The sequence below is a fragment of the Alexandromys fortis genome, unplaced genomic scaffold (assembly GCF_014885135.2).
Source record: "Alexandromys fortis isolate MF-2015 unplaced genomic scaffold, M_Fortis_MF-2015_v1.1 scaffold_84, whole genome shotgun sequence".
NCBI lineage: Eukaryota > Metazoa > Chordata > Mammalia > Rodentia > Cricetidae > Alexandromys > Alexandromys fortis.
In genome coordinates this window covers 755,561-781,767 of record NW_026068017.1, presented here as the reverse complement: position 1 = coordinate 781,767, position 26,207 = coordinate 755,561, and the positions used below count along the sequence as shown (strand labels likewise).

The 26,207-nt window shown below is 53.5% G+C and overlaps 1 protein-coding gene and 1 long non-coding RNA gene across 3 annotated transcripts in view; both read left to right on the top strand.

Moving 5' to 3' along the window:
- Positions 1-2,038: 2,038 nt before the first annotated feature.
- LOC126513883 (uncharacterized) lies at positions 2,039-2,906 on the top strand. The gene is made up of 3 exons (XR_007595461.1): positions 2,039-2,338; positions 2,441-2,550; positions 2,840-2,906. It is a non-coding gene; the product is annotated as an uncharacterized lncRNA (long non-coding RNA).
- Positions 2,907-3,050: 144 nt separating this feature from the next.
- Positions 3,051-26,207, top strand: part of Atp2a3 (ATPase sarcoplasmic/endoplasmic reticulum Ca2+ transporting 3) — a 30,907-nt gene continuing 7,750 nt past the window's right edge. Inside the window, exons 1-17 of one of the 2 annotated variants that reach the window (XM_050162677.1) lie at positions 3,051-3,343; positions 11,392-11,409; positions 11,675-11,757; positions 13,032-13,136; positions 13,292-13,430; positions 13,713-13,793; positions 13,885-13,970; positions 15,982-16,446; positions 17,917-18,005; positions 18,161-18,263; positions 18,838-18,969; positions 19,332-19,457; positions 20,972-21,190; positions 21,287-21,622; positions 22,832-23,052; positions 23,748-23,950; positions 24,540-24,625. In XM_050162677.1, the coding sequence (XP_050018634.1) occupies positions 3,226-3,343; positions 11,392-11,409; positions 11,675-11,757; positions 13,032-13,136; positions 13,292-13,430; positions 13,713-13,793; positions 13,885-13,970; positions 15,982-16,446; positions 17,917-18,005; positions 18,161-18,263; positions 18,838-18,969; positions 19,332-19,457; positions 20,972-21,190; positions 21,287-21,622; positions 22,832-23,052; positions 23,748-23,950; positions 24,540-24,625 (2,610 nt within the window). In that variant the 5' untranslated portion in view covers positions 3,051-3,225. The remainder of the gene's footprint in view (positions 3,344-11,391; positions 11,410-11,674; positions 11,758-13,031; positions 13,137-13,291; positions 13,431-13,712; positions 13,794-13,884; positions 13,971-15,981; positions 16,447-17,916; positions 18,006-18,160; positions 18,264-18,837; positions 18,970-19,331; positions 19,458-20,971; positions 21,191-21,286; positions 21,623-22,831; positions 23,053-23,747; positions 23,951-24,539; positions 24,626-26,207) is intronic. The other variant, XM_050162676.1, reaches the window with a different exon arrangement.

Below are 26,207 nucleotides of genomic sequence, written 5' to 3'. Positions count from 1 at the left end.
GCAGAACACTACATAATACATAAATAAATCTTTAAAAAAACAAACAAACAAACAAAAAACTAGAAAAGGACTATAAATCTCCAGAAATTTGTTAAAAATAGATATGCCTGGTCTGAACACTGGTCCCCTTCTGGTCTGGTCCCCTCCCAGTAGGACCTCTGGCCTGTTCACCCTGTTTGTACTGTTGGGCCTGGGCTTCTCTTTTTCTTGGTGTGTGTGTGTCTGTCTGTCTGTGTGTATGTGCATGTGGTAGGGCATACAGGTGGCTTGAGTGTGTGTGGATATAAGGGTGGCTTAGGGGGTATACAGGTGGCTTGTGGGGGGTATACAGGTGGCTTGTGTGTGTGGACGGGGTGGTATACAGGTGGCTTGTGTGTGTGGACGGGGTGGTATACAGGTGGCTTGTGTGTGTGGACGAGGTGGTATACAGGTGGCTTGGGGGTATACAAGTGGCTTCTGTGTGTGGACAGGGTGGTTTACAGGTGGCTTGTGTGTGGGGTATACAGGTGGCTTGTGTGTGTGGACGGGGTGGTATACAGGTGGCTTGTCGGGGGTATACAGGTGGCTTGTGGGGGGTATACAGGTGGCTTGTGTGTGTGGACGGGGTGGTATACAGGTGGCTGAAGATGCTTCCCAGGATCTCTCTTCAGTCCCGAATAGAGACATGTTCTTCGACACCTCCCCTGGTCTCCTCAGCCCTCTAACACCTACTTCAGTGACTCCTCTCTGTACCTCCTAGGCCTGACCCGACCCCTACCCAAACAAGCTGAAGCAGAAACTCGGGCTCGGGTGACTCCACTTTCCCTTGCTCCATCCGTCAGTTCCCCACATTAGCTCCATGGAAGACTTTTCTAGAAGGCAAATCTGATCCTATCTCTCATTGCTTAAAGCCTTCAGGATCTATCCTCCAGATATCCATCTTCTGCTCCCATGATGCAGCTGTGCTGGAACTGGATCTCTATCCGTGACACACGGCTGATGTTTCTCACGTTTAATTCCAACAGCTTGTGACTGCTTGCAACACCCTCTTCATTTGTCCAAACCCTCCCCGGGAACACCTGCCTCCGCCTGACTGTCCTGGCCTCTCACGTGAGGCAGCCAGCCTGCTGGCAAATTGCCACTAGCTGCCCCGTGGGAGAGTTAGAAAACTCTGGGGCTAGCTAGGCCTGGAGCTGTGAGGCCATGACAGCTGCCCGGAAGTGGGGAGAACAGGCCTGCCCTTTGGACAGCCTGCTAGTGACCATGTATGTCACCCTGGATTGGAGACACAGAAGCCGCAGACAGAGAGCTGGACTATGTAATGGCTCGGTGGGAATGAAGGGAACTTTGGAGAGATGCTTAGAAGTCCTGATGAGGACAGCTGAGCAGGTGGAGCACCCTGACAGGTGTATTCACCTGGGAGGTAGGAACCACAGTTTTGCTCAGCCCATGTGGTTTGAAGACAGGGTGGAGTGGCCTGGAGCAAGGGGTAGGGCTGCCAGAGCAAACAACCAGGCCTCCAGGCCCTGCCTTCTAGCAAACATCAACTCACAGCTGTGGATGGGGGCAGTGGGAGGGACTTGGGGTTAATGTCCCTGAGGCTGGCCGAGGAGGTGTGTGCTTGGGAGGAAGTAGGGACGTCTGCTGCTCGAATGCCTACAGCTCCGTGTCTCAGGGGGCAAGGTTTCCAGTGGGGAACCATCCCTGGCTGGCTCTGTCTGCAGCAAAGTCCTAACAAGTTTCCTAGCAACTTACAAATGGAGAGACTGTCTGTGTACTATTCTGGTCAGAGGGGAAGGGATGGAGGAAGATACCTAGGGATGCTGGAGCTGAAACGTAAAATGTCAGAATAGGAGCTCAGGCTCCTATTACAAGTAGCACACACTTGTAATCCTAGCATTCTGGAAGCTGAGGCAGGAGGATTGCCAAGAATTTGAAGACAGCCTGTACTACATCGCAGACCCTGTCTCAAAAAAATCCAAAGTAAACAAATAAAATGTCAGTTGGAAGGAGATACAGCCATAAAAACAGCATTCCTTCACCTCTATGCCAGCTGAGACCCAGCTGATGTCACAAGGTCTGGACAACCCTTCACAAGCCACTAAAAGGCTCAACCTGTCCCTGTCCTCACCATTCAATATCCTGAAGGCATAGAGGGTTGGAAATAGAAGATGAGAAATCCTGGCTCTGGGTGCCCAGTTCAGGCAGGTCAGAGGCTTCAGGCTGCATGGGTGCCTTAGGGCTTAGGTGCCAAGAAGCACCATCCTGGCAGCCTTGGTGATCCAGAGACAGCACTGAGTGCAAGAGCAGAAGGGCGGTGATGAGGTCACCCTGTTCTCTTGGCTCCTTGTCTTGGAAGGTGAGTGGTCTCTGCCTTCCCCACCTCCCTGGGCCTGCACCCGGTTGGCACTCCCTGGCAGTGCTGACAGGGAGATTTCCTCTGTCTCTGTCCCTCCCTCAGCCAAGGTCACTCCTGCTGGGCATCCTAAGCAGGGAACCCCTCTGCCTCGCTCCTGCTCCCGGGAGAATCTCTCTGGATCCCCCATTCACCGGCGAGGGAATGCTTGAGTGGTAGGTAACATCCTGGTGCTCTTTACCTTTCTTCTCCACTGGACCACTCTTAGGGTCTTAGAGATGCGGGTGCATGAGCAATGAGCGCTCATCGCAGGACCTTTGGGAAAGAATAAAGCGCACACATTCAGCACCCGAGGAAAGCATCAGGTTGCTTCCTCTGCAGGAGACCCACGAGTGCACAGCGTCTGCTTCCCGCCAGACCCGGGGTCGCTGCGCTGAGGTGGAGTTGGGAAGGGAAACCACCCAGCAGACAGCTGCAGTTTGCAAAGCCCCGCTCCACCCCTAGGGCACCGAGAGGCGGCGACGTGGCAGCTGCACGCACCCCACCTCTGCAGACCGGGTTCGAGGCTCCCGCAGTCTTAGTGCCGGGTTCGGTAGGACTGGCGGGGATTCCGTCCCCGCAGCCCGGAGGGGTGGGGCGGGGCGGCGGCGGTGGGGGCAGCCGGAAGGGGTGTGGGTGCGGGGGCGGGTCCCGCGCCGCCCCGCCCAGGGGACGGAGCCTGGGGCGCAGCATCCTGGCGCGGGCCAGGCCGCCTCAGTCACTGCCGTCGGGGAAGGTCCCAGCGCGGTCATGGCCTCGCGAGGTGCCCGCCCCGGCTCAAGTCCTCAGCACCCCGCTCAGTAACCCCGAGGAAAGGTGGCCTGGACGTCGCGGACGGCTGGGCGGGCAGCATGGAGGAGGCGCACCTGCTCCCGGCTGCCGACGTGCTGCGCCGCTTCTCGGTGTCAGCCGAAGGCGGCTTGAGCCCGGAGCAGGTGACCGACGCGCGGGAGCGCTACGGCCCCAACGGTGAGCGCGAGTCTCTACCCCCCGCAGTGGGGAGCGGTCGCCCCCCCCCCCATCCTTGCTCTCGGCAGGAAGCTGGGGCTCCGTAAACCTCCGCAGATGCTAGTGGGGCACCTGGCGGGGCCTCACGGCCTCCTTCGTGGGGAGCAGAGGATCCGGTCCCCCACTCCCCGTCATTATGCACCCCTGCAAGCCTTAGCCTATCCTATCTGAAGGCCTCGTTGAAAGCGCGCGCCCGCGCTGCTGTGCGATCCTTTGGCACTCTGCAGGTGCAGACTCTAAGACACCCTAGCCTGGGTCTCCAAGGCCCAGCCTTTCAGCTGGCTCCCATGTCTCCCCGGAAGGTTCAGTAAGACGCCCGAGAAGGTGCATCTTGTCAGCTGTCAGCTCTGGTGCTCTTACTCCCAGCCCCAGGTCTTCCTCTTTCTGCAACCCCAAGCGGATGTGGCTGGCGGGGGTTGATGTGGCTTTGAACTGCTGGGGGCAAAGACCTGCCTTTCTGGAGGGGCAAGTGGAGGTCTGGAGGTGCTCCCAGAGGAGTCTTTTCCCCAGCTAGTGGTCTGGAGTGGTACCTGCCCATCTCTGGGCATGGAGAGAGCCCATGCACCCTTGCAGTTTACTGTGAGAGGTATGGCTTCCTCACCTCTCTCAGAGGTATGGCTTCCTCACCTCCCTCAAGGGAGCATGGGGTTCTCCTTCCTGCCAAAAAGTCTTGCCAGTGCCAGTAGACTGCATCCAGATGTTGCCTACACATTGCTAGGAGCCTCTGGGGGTGGACATATAGTGGTTCCCTGCAGGACCTGTTACTCCTGGCTTAGATACACACCACCTATGAGAGGATGAGAGGAGAGGGAGAGAGAGAGAGAGAGAGAGAGAGAGAGAGAGAGAGAGAGAGAGAGAGAAACACTTGAGGGAACCATGGCCTGGCCTGAGTGTCCCTCTGCTAAGGGAAGGCTGGGAAATTAGGAAGAGCTGTCAGAAAGGGTGCTTTGGGGTTTGTATTGGTTTATGAAAACCACCTCTTATGTAAATATTATCTTTCTGGAGCAGAAATCCTTTTTCAAAAAAATTAGTTGCTATATTTAGTTGAGCTGTGGGAGGAACTAGGAGATAAATATTATTTAATATCCCCCATTAATGACTTGGCATTGAGGGTGTCCTTTGCTGAAGGAAGGCAGGGAAGCAGGGTCTTCCCCTGACGTGAAGGAGTGGAAGGAAACTCTGGGGTCTACAGTCTGTTTGGTGCGACTGTGGTCCCCAGCTTAGGAATTTTGGTCTCATATGAAGTTGGAGACTCAGCCTTTAGTTCTGTCCCAGGTCACACAGACTTTGTCCCTTGAGGGCTCTGGCCTAGTTTGCTGTCTTTTCTGGCTCACGCCTTCGTCGGTCCAGCAGAGGAGATAGCTGGGAGTGAGGACGCCCCAGCCCCCTTCTACCAGGCAGTTTTGTCCTGCGATGGAGTCTCAGGGTGTCTGAGTGTGGTGGTGGGAGAGGATGTTGGCTTGACATGGTACCTAGGGCATGGTAGGAAAGGTTGGCGGGGGTGTTTCAGATGTCTGTTTTGATGGTGTTAATAAAAGCTCCTACTTCATTGAGCAACTGCTTCATGCCAGGCCCCGTGCTCAGCACTTTTCCTCAATTAACTCATTTCTACTCCTAAACGATGCTGAACTAAGAACCTGGTCGCCCCGTTTCACTGAGGAGGTGATTGAGACACTAGAAGCTCAAGTGACTTGCCAAGGTCACAGTCAGTGGTGGAGTTGGTCGTGGGGCCTCTCCAGGCCTCAGCTTTTCCTGACTCTATCAGACAGACCCACGTTCTGTCGCCTGGAGCTGGTGCCTCTGCTAGGTGTTGGGGTTGTCTGGGTAGCAGCCATTCCTGCTTCGTTCCTCCTTCCTCCGGGTTCCTCCCATCACTGGCTTGCTCCTCAGGAAGCTGTCCAGGGCTCTGGAAGTTGTCAGGTGAGCAGAGGGGAACCAGCTGCCTCTCCCTGCCTCCTGCTCTCTGCCTGTGAGGGGAAGCTTGGGTGTTATCCAGTCTCTGCTTGGCCTGTGGAGCAGAGCAGATAGGGCTGAGCACCCGAACTCTGTTCTGTCCTAAGCAGGCCACTTGGATACTCTGCCTCGGCTTCTGCATTATGAGGGCACAGTAGGACCCAGGTCAGGGTTGCTTGTGCATGCTCAGTGAGGTCACTTACATAGAGTCATCCTGCCCTGTAACCATGAGGTGGGGCTGGGTGATAGGACAGGCAGGGTTTTCAGGCAAAGGGGACACCCCAGGGACTAGTGTTCCCCCTGCCCTAGTCAGCTATGCACCTGCAAAGTCGTTAGCTAGCACTGGAAACCACAAGGAAGTCATTTGCTTAACTCCTCAAAGTTTGCAAATTCTGCCTGGGGTGGAGACGTGGTGGGGCGCTGGAGAATCTCACCCTCCCTACTCCCCCCTCCCTTCCCTGATAGAAAACCTCAGGGCTGGGTAGAAACCTCACACAGCTACTGAACAGATCAGCCAGGAGGTACGACAGACATGAAAACACCACCAGCCCCGGTAGCCCTGGAACTTGTGGTCTTTCTGCTGCAGCCTCCTGCGGGCTGGGATTATAGGCCTGTGCCTCCATGTTGAACTTGAGCGATGCTTTGTTTTTGTTTTAATTGTGCTCAGGATTGACCCAGGGCCTTCCACAGGCCAAGCTAGCTTTCTAACCACTGAGTTCCACCCCTAATTCTAAATCTATTTTTTAAATAAAAAGTTATACAATGTATCTTCAAAGAGTACAGAAAGTATACAGTAAAGTCTCCCCACTCCATCCCCAGTCTCCTTCCTGGATACACACTGGGTGTGTGTGGAGGCCTAGGGCCCAGGGCTGTCTTTACAGGAGAAATAGCCTGAATGTCGCGGTCCTCTTGGCTAGAGCTCTTGGTTACATCTCCTGAGCAGCCTCCTGGCCTCACAGGGTTTCATCATGACAGGCTGCAGTTTCCTCACCCCACTTCCCGTGGTTGCGTGGTTCGTGGCCCTCAGCATACCACACAGCCTTACTAGGAGCCCCCCATCCCCACATTACATCACCACCGTCAGTGGCATTTCAGAACAAGCTCCTAGTGGAACTGGTGAGCAAAACAGGAGTGTTTGCACGTGTAGGGGCTGTGCTTGAGCCCTTTTCCTTGGGGCTGAAGCAGCCAACCTGCCCACTTCCACTGCCGAGCCAGTGGTGTCAGAGCCCACATCTGACCAGGGCTCATCTGATGGGAAGGTTCCTCTTATAGCTTTCCTTGCATTTTTTTCTGTTTTCAAGTTAGGTTCGGCACCTTTGGTTACTCAGAAACCGTCTGACTTCTGTAGATCCCTAAACAGCATAGACCAAGTCCAGAGGCTAGACTGTGTTAGGCTCATCTGGACACAAACATCCATCCTGGAGAACCGTGGAAAGCCAAGGATGCTGGGTCAGGCAAAATCCCAGGAGAACTCAACAGTGCCTGGGCTGTGACCTTGTTTCCTGCCTTCAGCCCAGGCCCCAGTTGGTACTAAACAGGGAAACCCCATATGCATGAGCCCCAGAAACCACGAGGACAGGGCAGGTATGGCCTCTGGCACACTTGCCCCTTTTGGCTTCCCGTGTCTTCAGCATGGTAGGAACAGGACCCCCATCCCATTTCCTACTTGCCCCTCGGGATCTGAAACTGCCTCAGCTGGGTGCTGGGTTACCTGCTGCCGTTAGGAGCTTTGCCTCGGTTGTCACATTTCCTGGTCCTTACTGAGGTCTGCCCAGCAACAGTGTCAGTCCTGCCCCAACTGGATCTCAGTGTACCCTGGGGCAAGACACACAGGTGTTGACAAGCCTTTCCCCATCCCGGGTGCCCCTCATGTGTGACATCCTGGTGTGTCCCTCTGCAGCATGGAAGCCACTTCTCCCTGGTCCCCTGAGTGGTCCCCCTCGGAGCCCTGCCAGGCTAGCCACTCTAGGTGGACCCTGGAGACAGGGCAGAGCCAGGTGGGCTGGGCGGGCCCTGCCTAGCCAGAGCCTCTCCCTGGACTCTCCAAGTGACAATTTAATTGCTCTGTAAATTTGCCTTGGATGAAGACCTTGGTGAGTGCCCGCCTCTCCCAGCTGGAGCTGACATTTAGAAGCCGAAATTCCAGTTTTCAATGTTGAGAGAAGGAAGGAGTCAGAGGGGGAAATTAGAGGAGCAGGTGGTGCATGGAGCCCAAGGTGGGGGTGGGGCAGTCCAGCGGTGTGCTTGGCTCTGTACCCTCCACTCCGTAGCTCCAGGGTATGGGCAACTGCATAAACAGTGACCCTGGGGGTGGGGGGCTGAGGCACAGTGTGACTCAGGGATGGCTGCCCTGCCTTGGTGCTCCCGTCTGGTGGGGTGAGGCCCGGGACTAATTGCTGGTCAAAGCGTGGTGAAGTGACGAGATTGGGATGAGCGCCCCCCCTGGCTTCTTGGAGTCTTGATGAGAAGGGTCTATGGGGAACACAGAAGGTGGCGACCTTCATGCTTGACTGTAGAGATGCCTGCACATAAGATAGGGGGTAACTCTGGAAGGGCAGGGACCTTCATGCTTGACTGTAGAGATGCCTGCCCATAAGATAGGGGGTAACTCTGGAAGGGCAGGCTGGGAAGATCAGGGAAAGGCTTTGCCGCTCTTGGGCAGAGGTAGGGCTCCACACTGGCGCTGTTCCAGGTGCTGGAGATGCTGCATTGACCAAGTCCTGTTGTGGACCTAATGGTCCATCTCTGTCATGGTGCTGATGCCTGGAGACTGTGCTGTCCCTGTCAGGAGCTTTCTGCCAATCACTAGGCCTTCAGTCAGCATCAAGGGGCATCCCTATCACCACAGCAGATAGGGAAACAGACACGGCCCCTGGGCCCCCCCATTGGCCCTGGCATAGCAAGAATTAGAGCAGGATGTAAACTCAGGCCCTCAGGACCAGATTTATGTTCTGAGTCTCTGAGACTCAGGGGGTGCCATGCCTGGGCCAGGCCAGTGAGGATAGGATCCTACCAGGTTACTGCCTTTGCCCTGTGTAGCTGTCAACACTGTAGTGGACAGGAGCCAGGCATTTAGCAAGTGGGACGTCTGTATCAAGGTAGGCCTGGCACCAACCCAGTCCTTAGAATCATCTGGGGACAGGTAGGACAGTCCGTGTCTTATCTTTCCCCTCACTAGGGGCTCTTCCAGACCTGGCTTTCCTCTGTGACCCTGTGAGTTGCTCAGGTGAAAGAGAATCAGTTCCTTCAGGATTTTAGTGGAATCAGCATTTAAAGCAGACCAGACTTGAATGGCTAGGATGTAGTGGTCCCCAAAGCCCCACCTGTGAGCACAGCAGATCCTCTGGGACTGGTAATTTGGGCAGGTGGATCTGGGCTCACTACAAAGGAATGGGCATACAGGTAAATATGTAGGACCCCAAGATCTTTCAGGTGACCTTGACTGGGAAGTTAAGGGGCCAGGGGAAGGAAGGCAGAGCTATCTAGGGATTAGCACAGGAGGCCCAGAGCAGAGGTCGAGGGTCAGAGGTTCTGGGTGCAGACCCTGATTCTTCCCGGTTGTGTGGTCATGATGTTGTAACTCAGCATATCTGGCTCAGGTGCTGTAAAATGGGAATACTGATTGTGTCTCCTCAAGCGAGCGAGAATCCCAGAGAACAGCATGTACACAGGGGTAGCAAAGCAGCTAGTGTATGCACGGGTTAGCAGCGCTATAGTGCTATAGTGGAGGGTCTCTATCCCTGCCCTTGCAGTCCGTGGTGGCAGACAGCTAGATGCCGCATGTGGCTGCTTATGCTTAAGTGAATGAGGTCAGTAGAATTAGAAATGTCATCCTCAGGCACATGAGCCACTTTCCCAGGGTTCAGTGTCCACATCTCGCTAGTGACTGCTATACCAGATGGGACAGGAACTCCGTCCATCATCACAGAGCAGTCTGTGGGACAGTGACCTTCCAGGGAGCCTTGCACCAAAAAACTAGTCTGCCAACTGGGAGCTAACACACATCCTTTATTTGGAAACTCTCATGGGCTGAGAAATGCACCGTTACAGTGTGGCCTCAAGCTGGGAGAAGCAGCAGTATCTGGGGAAATGTGGTGGCATTTAAGGAGTGGGTTACTGTGGGTCAGGGAGCCGGAGGGGGAGATCCAGGTAGACGAGTAGAAGAGGGGAACTAGAAAGATACACCTAGGGCAGGCAAGGCTGCAGCCTGTAGGCTAGAACTGGTATGTGTGCCTGTGACACGTATGCTAGCCCAGGCCTAATCCTGTTTCACCAGGGGCCATGGAGCCTGGGGTGCGGGTGGGGATGCTTGCCTCAGAGCCAAGAGCAGAGAAACAGCTGAGGGAGTCAGGTGAGGCTGACAGCCCTTCTCTTGGCCATGAGCAAGGTGAGAGACTCCTGGGTAGAGCACTTATATGGGCTGTGGGCTGGGCACCTCTTTGTTTGAGGCAGAGGCATAGCTAATATGACCTCTAAGGGACTCTGCTCCATTGGAGAACTGGCCCAGAAACGGGGCCCGGACCTCCCCCCACCTTTCCTGTTCGCTTCAGTTAAATAGATCAGAAGGGAAAGTCTGTTTGATTTTAATCTCAATGCAGGACACTGGAGATTACATTTTCCGTGGAAAATGTCAGCCATTGCCTAAAATAGGACTTTAGAGAAAATGCTAGAAATGTATTTTTAGGTTTATGTTTCCCTCTTGGAGCCCTGAGGGCCAGCGACTGCTCGCTGCTGTCCATGGTGCAGCTGACAGGTGCAGACCCTAAACCTTCCCAGCACATGGTCTGGGGAAAGAGTTCCCATAGGAAAAAATATCTGTGGACTAAGAACAGGTGGACAGATGTGAGGAACTGGGCCGTGGTCAGGGATGTAAGCAGAGGGGGAGAGGTTCCAAATCTGTACTGCGAATGGGTTCTGGGTGTGAGGCTGCTGGCTTTTGAGCTACCTTTGAGGATAGAAGGAGGCGGAGTTCAGAAAGACCGACCACGTGGGGCCTTCATTCATCTTCTGCAGGGGAAGGGCTGTGCCAAAGAGGGGAGGGGGAGCCTACCAGAGCCCCAGCTCTGGGGTTTAGCTCCTCACAGACACTGATCAGTTGTGGAACTTTGTGGCAGCTGCTTCTTCACTGATCTGCAGTCCTTACGGATGTGGAACTGGCTGGGCATGTCACATGCTTCTCTCAGAGGCTGCTGGGAAACTTAAAGATCCCGGCTACCCAGGGCAGCCAGCCAGTAATTTTACACCTGGTGTGAAATTAATTCAAGAATTGAAGGTGGTAAAGAAGTTTGGCAGGAGGGCTGGAAAGATGGTTCGGCAGGTAAAAACACTGTCTGCTCTTGCAGAGGAGCCGGGTTCAGTTCCCAGCACACAACTGTCTGTAACTCTAGTTCCAAGGGATCTGATGCCCTCTTCTGGCCTCCCTGGGCACCAGGTATGGACATGGTACACATTACATAAGTGTAGGCAAAACATTCTTACACATAAAAAAATGAAAATAAAATAAAAATGAAAGAAGTTTGGCCGGTAAACTGAGGCAGGTGCTACTGATGTATAGAGAAAGTGTTCTTCACAGTGTTGTATGGGACTGGTCATATGAGGGCCATCTTTCTTGTATGTATCTGGAGTGAGGTTCCAAGAGGGACCCCAAGAAGAACCTGAACATATGCTTAATGTCTAGAAATGCTTGGGGTATCCCAGGAGGCTGGTGGGGTGGGACTCCCAGCTGGCCTTTTCCTGGGGAGGCTCTGGTCAGGGCTGGCAGCGGCCTCAATTTCACTTCTGTGAAAGGGAGCGGGTATGGAAGCTTCCCTTCCCCTCCGGTCTCATTAAGGTGAACCAGGTCACACTAGATTCCTTAACAGCATGGGGTGGGGTAAAGAGTAGCTGTTGAGCTTGGAGATTGAGTCTGTGACCTCAGAGCTGGGAAGTCACCTGGGACTCTGTGGTGGACCCAGTGCACACTATGGGGGGGGGGGGCTTCCAGACTCCAGAAGGATCTACTAGTAACCAGTTTTCTCCTGTCTCTTCCTGTTCCCGTGGCTGCCTACATCCCACAGAGCTCCCTACTGAGGAAGGTGAGCCATCCTGGGTTGGGGGAGGCTGTAGGCTGCAATATCTCCCTTCCCCCGTGCCAGACACCTTCAGGCTGCAATACCCCATCCCAGACAGATACCTGGTTGAATGCTCAGATGAACCCATTGGGACTTCGGGCTTTCCCTCTGATCAATAGGGAGAGGGTCCCTAAAAGTCCCTAGTTATGAGTGGAGGGGGTAACGGTGGTGGGGTGGACGGGGGCGGGGGTGACCAGGGACCTGGGCCTCACATACTCTCCTGTTCCAGGAAAGTCCCTGTGGGAACTGGTGCTGGAGCAGTTTGAGGACCTCTTGGTGCGCATCCTGCTGCTGGCAGCCTTGGTCTCCTTTGTAAGTAAGCCCTCCCCGCCACCCTGTGAGTTAGGTCTTGCCAGTGCTCAGAGTCCTTGGCTGCTCTCCTCCCATCAGGGACATTCCTCAGTCTTCAGCTGTCCCACACTGAACCACCTGAATTCCTCTAACCCATTTATGCCCTGGTTCAGGGGGCTTTCCTAACCCCTAACCTGCCTGGCCTGTCCCTGCCCTAGCCGGGATCAGCACTCTTGACGTGTGAACCAGATTGTTCTGGATGGGGTGGGGTCTGATGTGTTGAACATCCTTGGCTTCCCTGTCAGGTGCCAGCAGCATCTCCCAGTGACAATCGAATGTGTCTTCAGACATTGCTAGGTGTCTGTTTAGGGGCCAAATTCCCTTCATTTGAAGCCATTGATCCCTCCTTTGGGGCCTCAAACAGACTAGCTTCTTTCTTGCCTTCGCTTTCTTTGTACCTTCCTCCTTCTTGTTGTCTGGACCACTTCTGGACCACAGGTCCTGGGCCCAGGGCAGGAAGTGGGAGGGAGGCAATGACTGTCTTCCATGTCTGAGGAGCAGATACAAAGCTAATACAAGGAAGGCAGGTATGATTTCTGTTCCTGGGGAGGAGACTTATCTTGGTGACTCAGCATGTAGAAAGCCCCATGGTACTGGCTGGGACTGGCTTTTCCTGTCCAGTGGTGGTTGGCTCTCCTGGTCACTGTCCTTGTGAAAACTTGAAGTCTTACAAAAGAAAAGAAAAACAAACAAACGAAAAGACAAATACGCAGATGTCTAAAATGGCAAAGCCGAAGGGATACCTTGACCCTTCAAGTAACGGATGGGAGCACTGAGGACTTAGGAGGGAGCTGACGAGTCCCCAGTTGGGACAAGAGGTAGACAAAGGACTTGACCTGAGTCCCATTAAGGCTTAGTTAGACTCTGCAGTGGAAATGTGTCCCTGATTGGCGGACCCTCAACATGGGCACTCACCATAAAGAGGAAGGCTTGATAGCCGTTTCTGCTCAGGATGTCTGGGCTGGCCGGAGAACTTCTGTTCCTCCTGGAGGACCACAGTGCAAAGCAGGGAAGGCAGAGAGAGGTCTCCAGCTGCCTCTGTCCCCTTGGAGGCTGGTTTAGGTGCGATGAGAGCTATGGCCACACATCTGTAAGGTGGGCATCCTTCCTCCACCGAGGCCCTCTCTGTAAGCCCAGGATTCCCCAGGGGAGCAGACAGTATTCAGAGTATAAAAGGCAAAGAGCTCATCTCGGGGGTCCCAGCACAGCCAGGCTGATCAGTTCTGTCCCTGCAGGTCCTGGCTTGGTTCGAGGAGGGTGAAGAGACCACGACGGCCTTTGTGGAGCCCCTAGTCATCATGCTGATTCTCGTGGCCAATGCGATCGTGGGCGTGTGGCAGGTGGGAGGTGTTGGAAGTGGGCTGGTCCCCGGGGTCTCCCACCCGCTAGGTGTGCTTTCTGCTGTCAGGTCCCTCCTAGGCCCAAAGGTTTTACTCTCGAGGGGAGGCCTCCTGGGGCAGCAGAGGGAGACCCCCTGCCCACTTATGCTCTGCAGGAACGCAATGCAGAGAGTGCCATTGAGGCCTTGAAGGAGTATGAGCCTGAGATGGGGAAGGTGATCCGCTCTGACCGCAAGGGTGTGCAGAGGATCCGAGCCCGGGACATCGTCCCTGGGGACATCGTGGAAGTGGCAGGTGGGTATGTCCAGGTCCTTCTCCTGTCACTATGTGACAGCAGGGAGCCTTGTTTCTTTCTTTGCTTCTGTCTTGCACTATGGAGGAGTGACTGTTAGAACCTCCCCAAACCCTGTTGGACAGACATATTGAGAGATGGTGGCCAGAGTGGCTGGAATCTGCCTGAAGGATAATGGTTCAGGACCCTGCCTCTGGTCTTAGCTTTGCCTCTGGGAGTCTTTCTGGCTTTGCTGGGGTGAGGGCCCCAGACCCACTCTCACCCAGGCCAATCTCCCTGTGTAGTGGGAGACAAGGTGCCTGCTGACCTCCGCCTCATTGAGATCAAGTCCACCACACTTCGCGTGGACCAGTCCATCCTGACAGGTGAGGCCCAAGGGCTTGGAGAGAGTGGGGGTGGGTCTAGGTGATGGGCGTGTCTCCAGGTGAGGCTTCTCACGTCTCATCCCGTAACCAGGGGAATCCGTGTCTGTGACCAAGCACACAGATGTCATCCCAGACTCCAGAGCCGTGAACCAGGACAAGAAGAACATGCTGTTTTCTGTAAGTTCTTGGGATACTCGGGGCTCAGCCTGGATATGAATACTAGTCCCATAGGAGCAGAGGTGGGATGGTTCTGCTGATAAAGGTACTTCCCACCAAGTCTGACGACCTGAGTTTGAGCCCTAGTGCTCACAGGCTGATAGGATAGAACTAATTCCCATAGGGCGTCCTCCAACCTCCGCATTCACATGGTGGCACACGCATGCTCACCACCACCACCGCCATCACAACCTCCACCACCACCACCTCCACCACCACCACCTCCACCACCATCACCATCACCTCCACCACCACAAAAATGTAAAAAATATTTTTTTGTCTGTCTTTTTGTTTTGTTTTGTTTTTTTGAGACAGGATTTCTCTTTGTAACAGTTCTGGCTGTCCTGGAATTCGCTCTGTAGACTGGGTTGGCCTCAAACTTATAAGATCCATCTGCCTCTGCCTCCCAAGTGCTGGGATTAAAGGTGTGCGCCACCACTGCCTGACTGTCTGCTATTTAAAAAAAAAATATTTTTTATGTATACAATATTCTGTCTGCGTGTATGTCTGCAGGCCAGAAGAGGGCACCAGGCCACCATGTGGTTGCCGGGAATTGAACTCAGGACCTTTGGAAGAGCAGGCAAACCACTGAGCCATCTCTCCAGCCCCTGTCTGCCATTTTTTAAAATTTATTTTTATTTAGTTTCTTGAAACAGGATCTTGCTATGTAGCTCTGGTTCGCCTGGAATTTCCTGTGTAGACTAACTCCAGAGAGTCACCTGCTTCTGCCTCCTGAGTGCTGGGATTAAAGGCATGGGCTACAACTCCTGGAACTTTTTTTTCTTTTTCAGTCTTTTAGGGTGGATCTCTTGGTTACCAATAATACATGCAAATTTTTAGTAATCATAATAGTTTGTGTTTACTGAGGCCTGTTTGCTTAGCATTGGCCTAAGCCCTTTAAAATTTTTTTATCCCACACAAAAAGCCATTGAAGTAAGGCTGTCTATGTCTTACTATCCATGTTAGGAAACAGGCTAGGAGAGGTTAAGTCAATTGCCCAAGGTCACAGTGAAGGAGCGGCAGAGTTGAGGTGTGAGTTCAGACGGCTGAGGATTTCTCTTTCCTGCTAGGATGCTGTGCTTCCAGCTAGAGACAGGGCTTGCCTTAAGTCACTCAATGGAAGGAAAGGGTGACAAGTGCTGAGGTGAGCAGCAACTGAGCTAGACCATGCCCCAGCAACCCAGTCAGAGGTGGCTGAAGAGTGGAAATGCACAGGAGTGGAGAAGACCATGGGTCTCGGAGCTCCTGCAGAGGACCCTGCCTGAGTGCAGGGGCAGATAAGCTGTTTTGGATGAGGAGGGAGACATGGGGGGAGGATGGCTTGCTGTGGTCTCTGCCTTAGTTTACGTAGGGGTGCTGCTAGTGGGGCAAAGCCACATTGCTCTGCGTGACGGAGAGGCGGAGTTGCCACCAGCTCCTGTGTTCTTGCCATCTCCCCTCTACATCCATCTGAAGGGGCACCAGACAGTCAGCCTCTAAAGTGACTGCATCTTGGACCTCTGTGGGGGCCTGTTGCAGAACAGGACACTGGGGTACCAGGCCACCTGTCCTCTACATTGGAGTTGGGTCTTTTGCCCAGGGCCTTGGGAATGGGAGTGTCAAGTCTAAGGTTTGTGGATTCTTCGGTAAATATTTACAAACTACTTGCCTGGGGTCATTGTCAGCCACGCTCCTTCCTGTGTGGCCACAGTGGCTGTTTATGAGTCCTGTTTTGATGGGGTTTATGGATTGGCCTTGAAACATGCAGCTGACATCAGTCCTGAAGCCTCTTCTGGTGCCAGACACTACAATAGGCACAGGACATGTAGCCATCCTCCAAATCCATGCCTTCATAGAACAGCAATACAATAAATACCAAACTATGTAAGTCTGGAAACACTGGCCACACAGAAGAGCCTATTCTGGCTTGGACTCAGGGATTCCCGCCGCTGGCCGGAGGCTGAGCAGCACTTCCTTGTCCTTCTCTGACCAGGGCACCAATATTGCATCAGGCAAAGCCCTGGGTGTGGCTGTGGCCACAGGCCTGAACACAGAGCTGGGCAAGATTCGGAGCCAGATGGCAGCTGTGGAGCCTGAGAGGACACCGCTGCAGCGCAAGCTGGACGAATTTGGGAGGCAGCTGTCGCATGCCATCTCTGTGATCTGCGTGGCTGTGTGGGTCATCAACATCGGCCACTTTGCTGACCCAGCCCATGGTGGATCCTGGCTCCGTGGCGCAGTCTACTACTTCAAGATTGCCGTGGCCCTGGCTGTGGCCGCTATCCCCGAGGGCCTCCCAGCAGTCATCACTACATGCCTGGCACTGGGCACAAGGCGTATGGCACGTAAGAATGCCATCGTGCGCAGTCTGCCCTCTGTGGAGACCCTGGGCTGCACCTCAGTCATCTGCTCTGACAAGACAGGGACACTCACCACTAATCAGATGTCTGTCTGCAGGGTGAGTGGTAGCTGGGTTGGGCCCCTCTGGTGTCAGGTGGCTGGGCAGCAGGGTTGGCTTCCTGACCTCCTTTTTGGTAAGGGATGGAGAGCCTGTGCGCTGTCTCCCAGTGTGCGGTGGGGAGCAGCAGACTGAGGGCTGCTTCAGTGCTTGTAGAGACACATCACTGGGGCCCAGTGTCACTGCAGTTCCCTGGGCAGGTCATTGCCAGTCTGTGGACCTTAGTGTCCTCATCTGAAATCTAGGCATGAGCCCTGCCAGGTAACTGCCTTGAGGGATCCAAGAGAGGGTCAAGTGCAGGCGCCATGTCATTGGACCCAGTTCTGTCCTGCTCTTTCTTGGCTGTTCACCTGACGCCTGTCACCAGATATGCTGGCTCCAGTGACCCGGGAAGGACTAGGGCAGCAATTATTCATCCCGGGGCACCTGATCCCACATCCTGGGTCCACTGTCCACATGTTCCAGGGATTCTGGCTGGGATTACAAGGGACAGAGACCCCTTCTGGCTCAGCAGAGAAGTCGCTGGGGAAATGGCGACAGCTGTGGGTTTCACACCTTCTCAGGCACCTGCCGTGCCCCTTCTGCCTCTGCTCCCACAGTGGTCTGCCTTGTAGGCCCTAGGAGCTGGCTTAGGACTCGCGAGGCCCTTACAGCCCCGTGGAAGCACATCGAAGCCTGGTGCAGGCAACAGGCCTGGGCAAGCTCTGCATCCTGCATCTTCTGACTTGGTGGAATCCCTAGCGGGATTTTATCTGTCCATTGTTCCTTGACTAAACTAAGGATTCGAGAAGCATGGTTTGGGGAAGTGGCAGTAGCTGAGCACGCTGGGTAATGGACTTTGCTTGTGGGAAGCCCCAGAGCAGAGAGGACAAGAAGGAAGGGGTATTCGGAGTACCTTTGGGATGCTAGGTTGGCCCCTGGCTTGAGAATGAACTGTAAGAAGTCTCTCTCAGCTGGCTGATGGGCTAGGAAAGTTCAGGTAAGGGCTGGATGACCCAGCAGGCCCCAAGAGGCTCATTCTCTAGGGTCACCTGTGGGTTGAAGGAAACTGCCTCAGAGCAAGATATGAGTTTCTTCCTTGAAGTTAGAGAATTCGTCCCTTGCAGTTGGACCTTGGGCCCACTTTCTCCCTATGTTACCAGCAGAGAAACTGAGGTTTAGATGCTTGAAAGAAGTCCAGGGCCCAGATGTCCTGCCCTGTCTTGTTCACAGCCATCTCAGGCACTGAAAAATTGGCCACAAAACCCTCAGGAATCCCAAGCAATGGCCAGTGAGAGCCAGATGCCTCTGGGCAGAGTCTTAGGGTGCCTAGCCTGGGCTCACGGGTGTCTTTGCTCTGGTGGGGAGGAAGGCCTTTCGATGACTCTTGTGAAGGGCGTCTCAAACATCCTCCTGCGGCTGACTTTTTAAGCTGATGGCAGAGAGGAAGGAAGCCCTCCAAGCGTCCTGAGCCCACCCTTGTGCTTACAGATGTTCGTGGTAGCTGAAGCAGAGGCAGGCTCCTGTCGTTTGCATGAATTCACCATCTCGGGTACCACATATACCCCAGAGGGCGAAGTGTGAGTGTGCAAGCGACGGTGTGGTGGGGTCAAGTGGGTGGAGCTCCTTGGGACCCGAGAGGGGTCCATGGGATTGGTTTCCTGGGGAAGGGGTCAATGCAGGACACCTCTCAGGGGCGCGGCCAGGCCCTGTGCTGACCCCTTTCTCTCTGCAGGCGACAAGGGGAGCAGCCTGTGCGCTGTGGGCAGTTTGATGGACTTGTGGAGCTAGCGACCATCTGTGCCCTTTGCAATGATTCAGCACTGGACTACAATGAGGTTGGACCCCACTCCTGTCCATGACCCCACTAGGTTCCGTTTCTCGGGACAGACCCTTTTCCTTTGCCCAGAGTCTCACTGTTTGGTGTTCCTCATTGCTTCAGAGGGTCACACTCCACGAGCATGGTCACATGATGCCATTTGTGTGGCTGGAGCAGAGGAACTGAACATACAGAAGGATACTCCAGCCTTCCAGGAACCCTTAGCCAGGCCAAGTCAGCTCCCATGCCAAGCCAAGGGCAATCAAGGAGCCACTGAAGGGTTCTGAGCAGGGAATTGGGGTGTGGCCACATTGCCTCTCCAAAAGATGCTGTCTGTGCTCACCAGCACAGACAGATAATAACACAGGAGCCAGGGAGATCTGCGTGGTGAAGAAGCAGGCTTGAGGCTCAGCAAGAAGAGCCCGGAAGCCCTGTGTGCTGAAGTACTCATAAAATTCCAGCGCTTAGGAGGCTGAGGCAGGAGGGTCAGTTGTGAACTGAGGCCCTCCTGAGCTCAGGGCAAGACCCTATCTCAAAATGAATAAGTAAAAACAGCAGAAGGCCTTCACTCCCTGTGTGCTCTGACCCTCCAGGCCAAAGGCGTGTACGAGAAGGTAGGGGAGGCCACAGAGACAGCCCTGACTTGCCTCGTGGAGAAGATGAATGTGTTTGACACGGACCTGACAGGACTGTCTCCGGTGGAGCGTGCTGGAGCCTGCAACTCGGTGAGTAGGACGGGGCTTGGCCTTGGCCGCAGAGCCGGGAGTTCTAGAGCATTCTGTGGATGGACAACAGCATAGGCACCGGGTGGGGGGTGGGGGCTTTGAGGAATCATGGAGGACCTCAGAAACCTTCCAAAACAAGTCTGTGGAGCAGAGGGAAGGGAAAGGCCAAATGTAGGCCCAGGCTTCCAGTTGGGAAACTAACACATTTTGGGAGAAGAAGGTGGGAACCTTGAATGCCGGAGTCAGAGGAGTACAGATAGTAGAGGCCACAGGAACAAGAATCTTCTCCCGAGTGGCTAGTGAGAAGCAGGCAAGAGTTGCCAACTCTGTCCTTCATGCCCTGACCTGCCTGGACCCTGCAGGTCTTCAAGCAACTCATGCGGAAGGAGTTCACCCTCGAGTTCTCCCGGGACCGGAAGTCCATGTCTGTGTACTGCACACCTACCCGTCCTGACTCCAAGGCCCAGGGCAGCAAAATGTTTGTGAAGGTGGGGGCCTGCCTGTGTGGCCTGGGGTTACTTCTGGGATCTGGGGAGGGAGAGCAAGGGGTTGGGGGCAGAGAATCTGGTCTCCAGTCTCTAAAACACCAGAGGGAGTATAGTTCAGGTAGTAGAGTGTTTGGCTAGTGTGCAAGAGGCCGTAAGTTTGTTCTCTAGAATGACATAAGCTAGGTATGGTTGCATATGCGTATAATCTCAGCACTTGAGAAGTAGAGATAGGAGGGTCTGCTGCATAAGTGAGTTTGAGTTCATGAGTCTGGACTATGTGAGACCCTATCTAAAAACAGAAAGAAAAACAAGGAAAGAGGGAGGGGGAGGAAGATGGGGAGGGAGGGAGGAACGGAGGGAAGGAGGGAGAGAAAGAGAAAGAGAGAGAGAGAGAGATAGAAAGAAAGAAAGAAAGAAAGAAAGAAAGAAAGAAAGAAAGAAAGGGAAGAGAAAAAACCAGATGAACAAAACCACAAATAAAAGTCCCACAGACTGCAGCTGTGGGAGGGGGGGGGGCCCAGGGAACTGTGAGACCCATAGTCAAAGTGATGGCTCTGAGGTGGGGTTGGTCAACATGCAATAGGGAACTGAGAGCAGCATCCAGTGACTAAGGGACAAGGGCCCCTAGTTCTGGCCTGGGGGTTACTGTCTTGCCTCAGGACTCCGGGGTCATCAGTGCTCCTCCATGGCCTCAGGCACCCATAGGAATGACAGAGATGGGCTTAGAAGCTCTTTTGCCTCTGATCACTGGGACGATTTGGTGGATGCTCCTATTTTTTTGGAAGCTGAAGCCTGAGAAAGGAAAGGAGCAGCTCCCATCCCAGTTCTACAGGTTGCTTTCAAACCAACAGAAGGATCCCATTCCTGGCTTCATCCTACAGTGCAGGTCCTAGTGCCTGTGAAATGACAGGGCTTCCATCCTGGGAACCCTGGCCACTTAGAGAAGGTAGCCCCTGGGTTTTAGGCTAAGGGAGAGGAAGATGCCACTGATGGGCTAGCCAGAAACCAGTCCTAGGCCCAGGGGAGACCCTGATGAATCTGAGGAGTCAGTTACCCTTCGCCCCCCACCAAAGCCACACTGCCAGGGTCACCCTTGCCATACTCTGTGCCTGTCTTTCTACGCCCTGGTGGGACTCGGTGTGCCTATTTGCTGCTATGGATCCCTCATAAAATGGGAATTCCAGTGATACCCGGCAGGCTGGTAGGGGCACAGGTTCCCATGGGAGATGCAGACCCTAACCAGACCTTCAAATATTGCAGCAAGCTTTCTCAGTTGTGGCCTGGTACAGGCAGAGGCCACCCAGTGGGTGTCTGTGATCTCACCTGCCCATCCCTTTAAGTTTTCTCATAGTGAAGCCCAACAGGTTCCCCCTCTTACAGAGAATGGTTCTCTCCCTCTGTATGGGCCCTTGGTTGGCCTTTCTCCATAGTGGCTTGCAGTTTTCTCTGCTGAGCAGCAAGGAGGGCCAGGGTCCTGGCTGATAGAGTTGACTCTTCTTCCCTTCCCTCTGCAGGGAGCTCCTGAGAGTGTAATTGAGCGCTGTACCTCAGTCCGAGTGGGGAGCCGAACAGCACCCCTGAACGCCACCTCCAGAGAACATATTCTGGCCAAGATCCGGGATTGGGGCTCAGGCTCTGACACATTGCGCTGCTTAGCCTTGGCTACCAGGGACACGCCCCCGAGGAAGGAGAACATGCAGTTGGATGACTGCAGCCAGTTTGTACAGTACGAGGTGGGTGCTGAGAGCCAGGTTCTTCTTGTGGTGGCTGGGCACCAACCAGGTCAAGGATAGACTCAGGCTGTGCTTGCCTCTGCCTCCTCCCCACAGACAGACCTGACCTTCGTCGGCTGCGTGGGTATGTTAGACCCACCGAGACCAGAGGTGGCTCCCTGTATCACACGCTGCTCCCGGGCCGGCATTCGAGTCGTCATGATCACAGGAGATAACAAGGGCACAGCTGTGGCCATCTGCCGCCGACTTGGCATCTTTGGGGACACAGAGGATGTGTTGGGCAAGGCCTACACGGGCCGCGAATTTGATGACCTCAGCCCAGAAGAGCAGCGCCAGGCTTGCCGCACCGCCCGCTGCTTTGCCAGGGTGGAGCCTGCACATAAGTCCCGCATCGTGGAGAACCTGCAGTCCTTTAATGAAATCACTGCCATGGTGAGGCTATGGGGTGGGGGGCAGGGGTTCGGGCATGGGAACTTCTCAGATTGGTTACAGCTGTCCCCTAGCTCTTACCCTCACCTTTGGCTTTTCCGCTGACCTTGATCTCCAACTTGTTTGGTTAATCACGTGCTTTACCACCGAGGTTTACCTTAGCCCCTTGTTTACATTAAGCTTAATCCTGACATGGATTTAAGACTTGACCTGGTACACAACTGATCAAAGACATTGATTCCTTGACACTGTTCAATGTTCAACTTTTTGCTGATTTCAATTTTAACCTGGTCTCTCATTCTGACCTCGCAACTCCAAACTTGACTACGATGTCACTGATCATGAGAACAAATAACCTTGACTCTGACCTCTAGACAGCCTGAGTCCTGTCTAGATTCTGTCCTTCACCTTGACTCTAGTGTGTATCTGACCCTTGACCTGGTCCACAACCATGACTTCATCTCTGAATTGATTTCAGCTCCTTCCCCCTAATCTCAGTTTGATGGTCTACTCTGTATCCAACTTGAATTTCATGCCTGTCCTCTGTGCTGGTTCACCTCATCCCTATCCCTGCCTCCTTATCTTCTCTGGACTTAGGCTTGGTCTCGTCCAATTTCACCCTAGCCCGCATCTCATGTCTTCTCTAACCTCATCTTCTAACCAATTGGTAAGATCATGCTTAGTTTTCCCTTCCTTCCTTGCTTTCTTACACACACATGCTCATACACACACACGTGCACACGCACACACGCATGCAAGTGCACACGCTCAAATGAAGATGGGGGCTGCTACAGGGTATAGAAACCAGAGCCCTCACTTTCTCTCTGAGTCACATCCCCTGCCCCTTGTGATCTCCCTACTTCTGTCTTATGAGTGACTCGGACTACAGGCTGGTTCTTTTTGTTTGTTTGTTTGTTTGTTTGTTTTGTTTTTTGAGACAGGGGTTCTCTGTAGCTTTGCTGTCTGTCCTGGAAATAGCTCTTGTAGACCAGGCAGGCCTCGAACTCCCAGAGATCCTCCTGCCTCTGCCTCCCGAGTGCTGGGATTAAAGGCGTGCACCACCACCGCCCGGCTACAGGCTGGTTCTTGACTCCACCATTTCTTCTGTCCATCTGTCTGAGTCCTTGGGGACATCCCCTAACAGTAGAATTGCTTGGGATAAGAGGAAATAGACAAGTTTATCATGTGTTTCCTACCTGGCCTGGCCCACAGACTGGCGATGGGGTAAATGATGCACCAGCCCTGAAGAAGGCAGAGATTGGTATCGCCATGGGCTCAGGCACTGCTGTGGCCAAGTCAGCAGCAGAGATGGTACTATCCGATGACAACTTTGCCTCCATTGTGGCCGCAGTGGAGGAGGGCCGGGCCATCTACAACAACATGAAGCAATTCATCCGCTACCTCATCTCCTCTAATGTTGGCGAGGTTGTCTGGTGAGGCTCCATGCTCCCTCCTCCCAAACCCCTGTACTAAACAACTTTATGTCCCTGAGAAGGCTACCCCCCAACTGTGGTACACCCCAGCATCCTCTACCATCCCTCCAGCCATGGGCTTCCTTCTTCAACACTTCTCAACCTTGAGACCCATAAGAATGGAGAAGCAGCTTCGCCACAGGGCAACAGGGTGTCCACACGTATGCATGCATTGATCTGTGTGTGTATGTATAGTGTGTTCAGGTGAGAGGTCTGTGCTTAGGAATGCACTGTGCTCTTAAGCGTCATTGGGTATAAACACAAACAGAATGTATACCAGAGTGTGCTTATGTTCACATTTCTGTTTGCATGGGAGAGAGGCCTGTTGGATTCTAGGAGCTTGTGTGTACTCAATGCATGTGGATTCCGCACCTTTGTACTTTGGGGCTAGCACATGGGTGATTGCTTGTGTGTCCTTGTTCATGTGATTGTGTGGCAGGTGTTTTCGCACGTCTGATGCTTGGGCATGTGGTATGTGTGCACACACCAAATGTCCTTTGTTAGACACAGAGGGCAAATGTACCCAGTATGCTCTCGCCCTTGTGCTGCAGAGGAAGATGTGGAGGGCCCCTCCTTCAGCCTGGAGTGAGAGGTAGAGCCAGCCCCTCTGGTGATAGCTGGTCTGCTCGGGCTAGAGCCCATGACTCTGGTTTTAGCATCTTTCTCACAGCAATTCTGGGCCTGCCTGAAGCCCTGATCCCTGTGCAACTGCTCTGGGTGAACCTGGTGACAGATGGCCTCCCAGCCACAGCACTTGGCTTCAACCCACCAGATTTGGACATCATGGAGAAGTTGCCCCGGAACCCCCGTGAGGCTCTCATCAGTGGCTGGCTTTTTTTCCGGTATTTGGCTATTGGAGGTGAGCAGGGCCCCAGACCGCAGGAGCATCCTAGGTTTGCAGACTGTAAATAGTGCAACTCAACCAGCTTCTGCTAACAGAGTCTGTGGGCTCGTGTGACTGAGAAGACTAGGCACAGGGCATGGCTAGTCTGTCACTCTGCCTGATTCAAATAGGACCTCTGACTAACCTGGAGCTTGCTTTTGGTGGGGGGTGGGCTGGGTAGACTGACTGGCCAGCAAGCTTCAGTGATCCTCCCATCTGTATCTTACAAACCCAATGTGCTGGGATTACAGGCACACATGGCCACATCCAGCCTTTACACGGGAGATAGGCATCCAAATTCAGATCTTCATGATTCTGTTCACTGAGTCATCTCCCCAGCCGAGGGAGATTTGGAGTTTATTTTTTATAAAAGTCCCAGGCCTGTTTATTAGTGCAAATTAGATCAGTCATTATGCCCAAGAGTGTGGCAGATGAGAGTGCTACTCAGGGCCACCGTTGGCACAGGGTAGATGGCTTATGGAGGAAGAGGAAAATTCAAGGAGTGGTGGGAAGCGGGCATGGACGCAAAGAATGTCACTTGCTGATTGCAATGTCTCCTCCACAGTGTATGTAGGCCTGGCTACGGTGGCTGCCGCCACCTGGTGGTTCCTGTACGATGCTGAGGGACCACAAGTCACCTTCTATCAGCTGGTGAGCCAGTAGAGGCTAGGCGGGTGGGCTTACAGATTACGTGGTTGAGGGAGTTCTGGAGAGAGACTCAGCCTCCATGACCAGCCTGCTGCTGTCCTTTCCCATCCTTGGGTGTGGATACTATCCTTCAGGGAAGTAGGTTGGTTGGACCTGGAAACCCACAGGGTCAATACAGCCTCCAGCTTAAGGAAATACCACACAGCACAGTGTGGAACAGCCTTAGCGTAGTTCAACTCTAGAAACAAGCCAGACACCCTCTCGGCTGCTGTCTGTCCTTCTGGTCCTTTGCTTGAAGCAGACATCACAGAACAGTGGACAAGGGTAGCTGAAGATGGTGGGGCCCTTCCTTGATGGATGCCACCTGCATTATTGCAGAGGAGGTAGCCCTAGGACCATGTTCTGGTACCCAGCAGCCCTCAAACTCAGAGACCATCTCTTCCCCTTCCCCACAATACAGAGCATAATCCATCCTCCTTCAAAGGCTAATATCCGTCCCCTCCTGTCCTCAGCCAGGGATCAGCTCCTGGCTGATCACCTCAGCACCTCTGGCTACCATGGTAGCTGTGGACTAGAGCGTGGAACCGTGCCTCCACCCAATCACTGTCTGCTTCCACCCTTTAGACCAGTGGTTCTCAACCTTCTTAATGCTGCAGCCCATTAATACCATTCCTCAAGTTATGGTGACCCCTCCAGGCATAAAATTATTTTCGTTGCTACTTCATAACTGTAATTTTGCTGCTGTTATGAGTTGTAATGTAAATCTCTGATACATAGAAACTTTGAAAGAGTTGTTTGACCCAGGGATTGCGACCCACAGGTTGAGAACCTACTGCTTTGGACCAAGGATTCCCAGATCTCCAGGGATTTCTTTCCTCTCTTCTGAGAGCCCACCCCATGCATACTGTTACCTCCTCTGCAGTTTTCATAGGCCCCATGCAAGCCGTAAGGCCCACACCAAGGCTGTCTCCTTCCACACTGGCCTTGTCTCAGATACAGCGCCTGCCTGGTCACTCAAGCTGACACCTAGGAGTCACTTTAGACATCTTAAGCCTAGCACCCATCAGTCCCCAGTCAGCCTGGTGTGATGTGTTCTTCTCAACTTGTTCTATAGACCAGGTCAGCCTCGAACTCCCAGAGATCAGCCTGCCAAATGCTGGGATTAAACACAAGTGCCATTATCATCGCCCGCCACTGGTTGTTTTTTGTTTTATATCTATGTGTGTTTTGCTTGCTTGTATGTCTGTATGCCACATGTGTCCCTGGTGCCTGCCAAGGCCAGAAGAGGGAGTCAGAGTCCTGGAATTGTAGTTACAGTTGTAGCCTATCATGTAGATGCTCAGAGTTGAGCCTGGGGTCTCTGAAGAGCAAGTGCTCTTAGCCACCAAGATAGCTCCAGCCTCCAGTTTCATAACTTCTCAAACTTTTTCTATTTGTAACTCCCTCTCGTGCAAGAAATTTTTATGACCCCAAGTATATAGGTATTAAAATTCAAGCACAAGTCAATTATTTATTAATAGTAAATCATGAGGAAATACATTTTAAACTAATTCTGCTAGCTGGAACCTTAATCTCAGCACCCAGG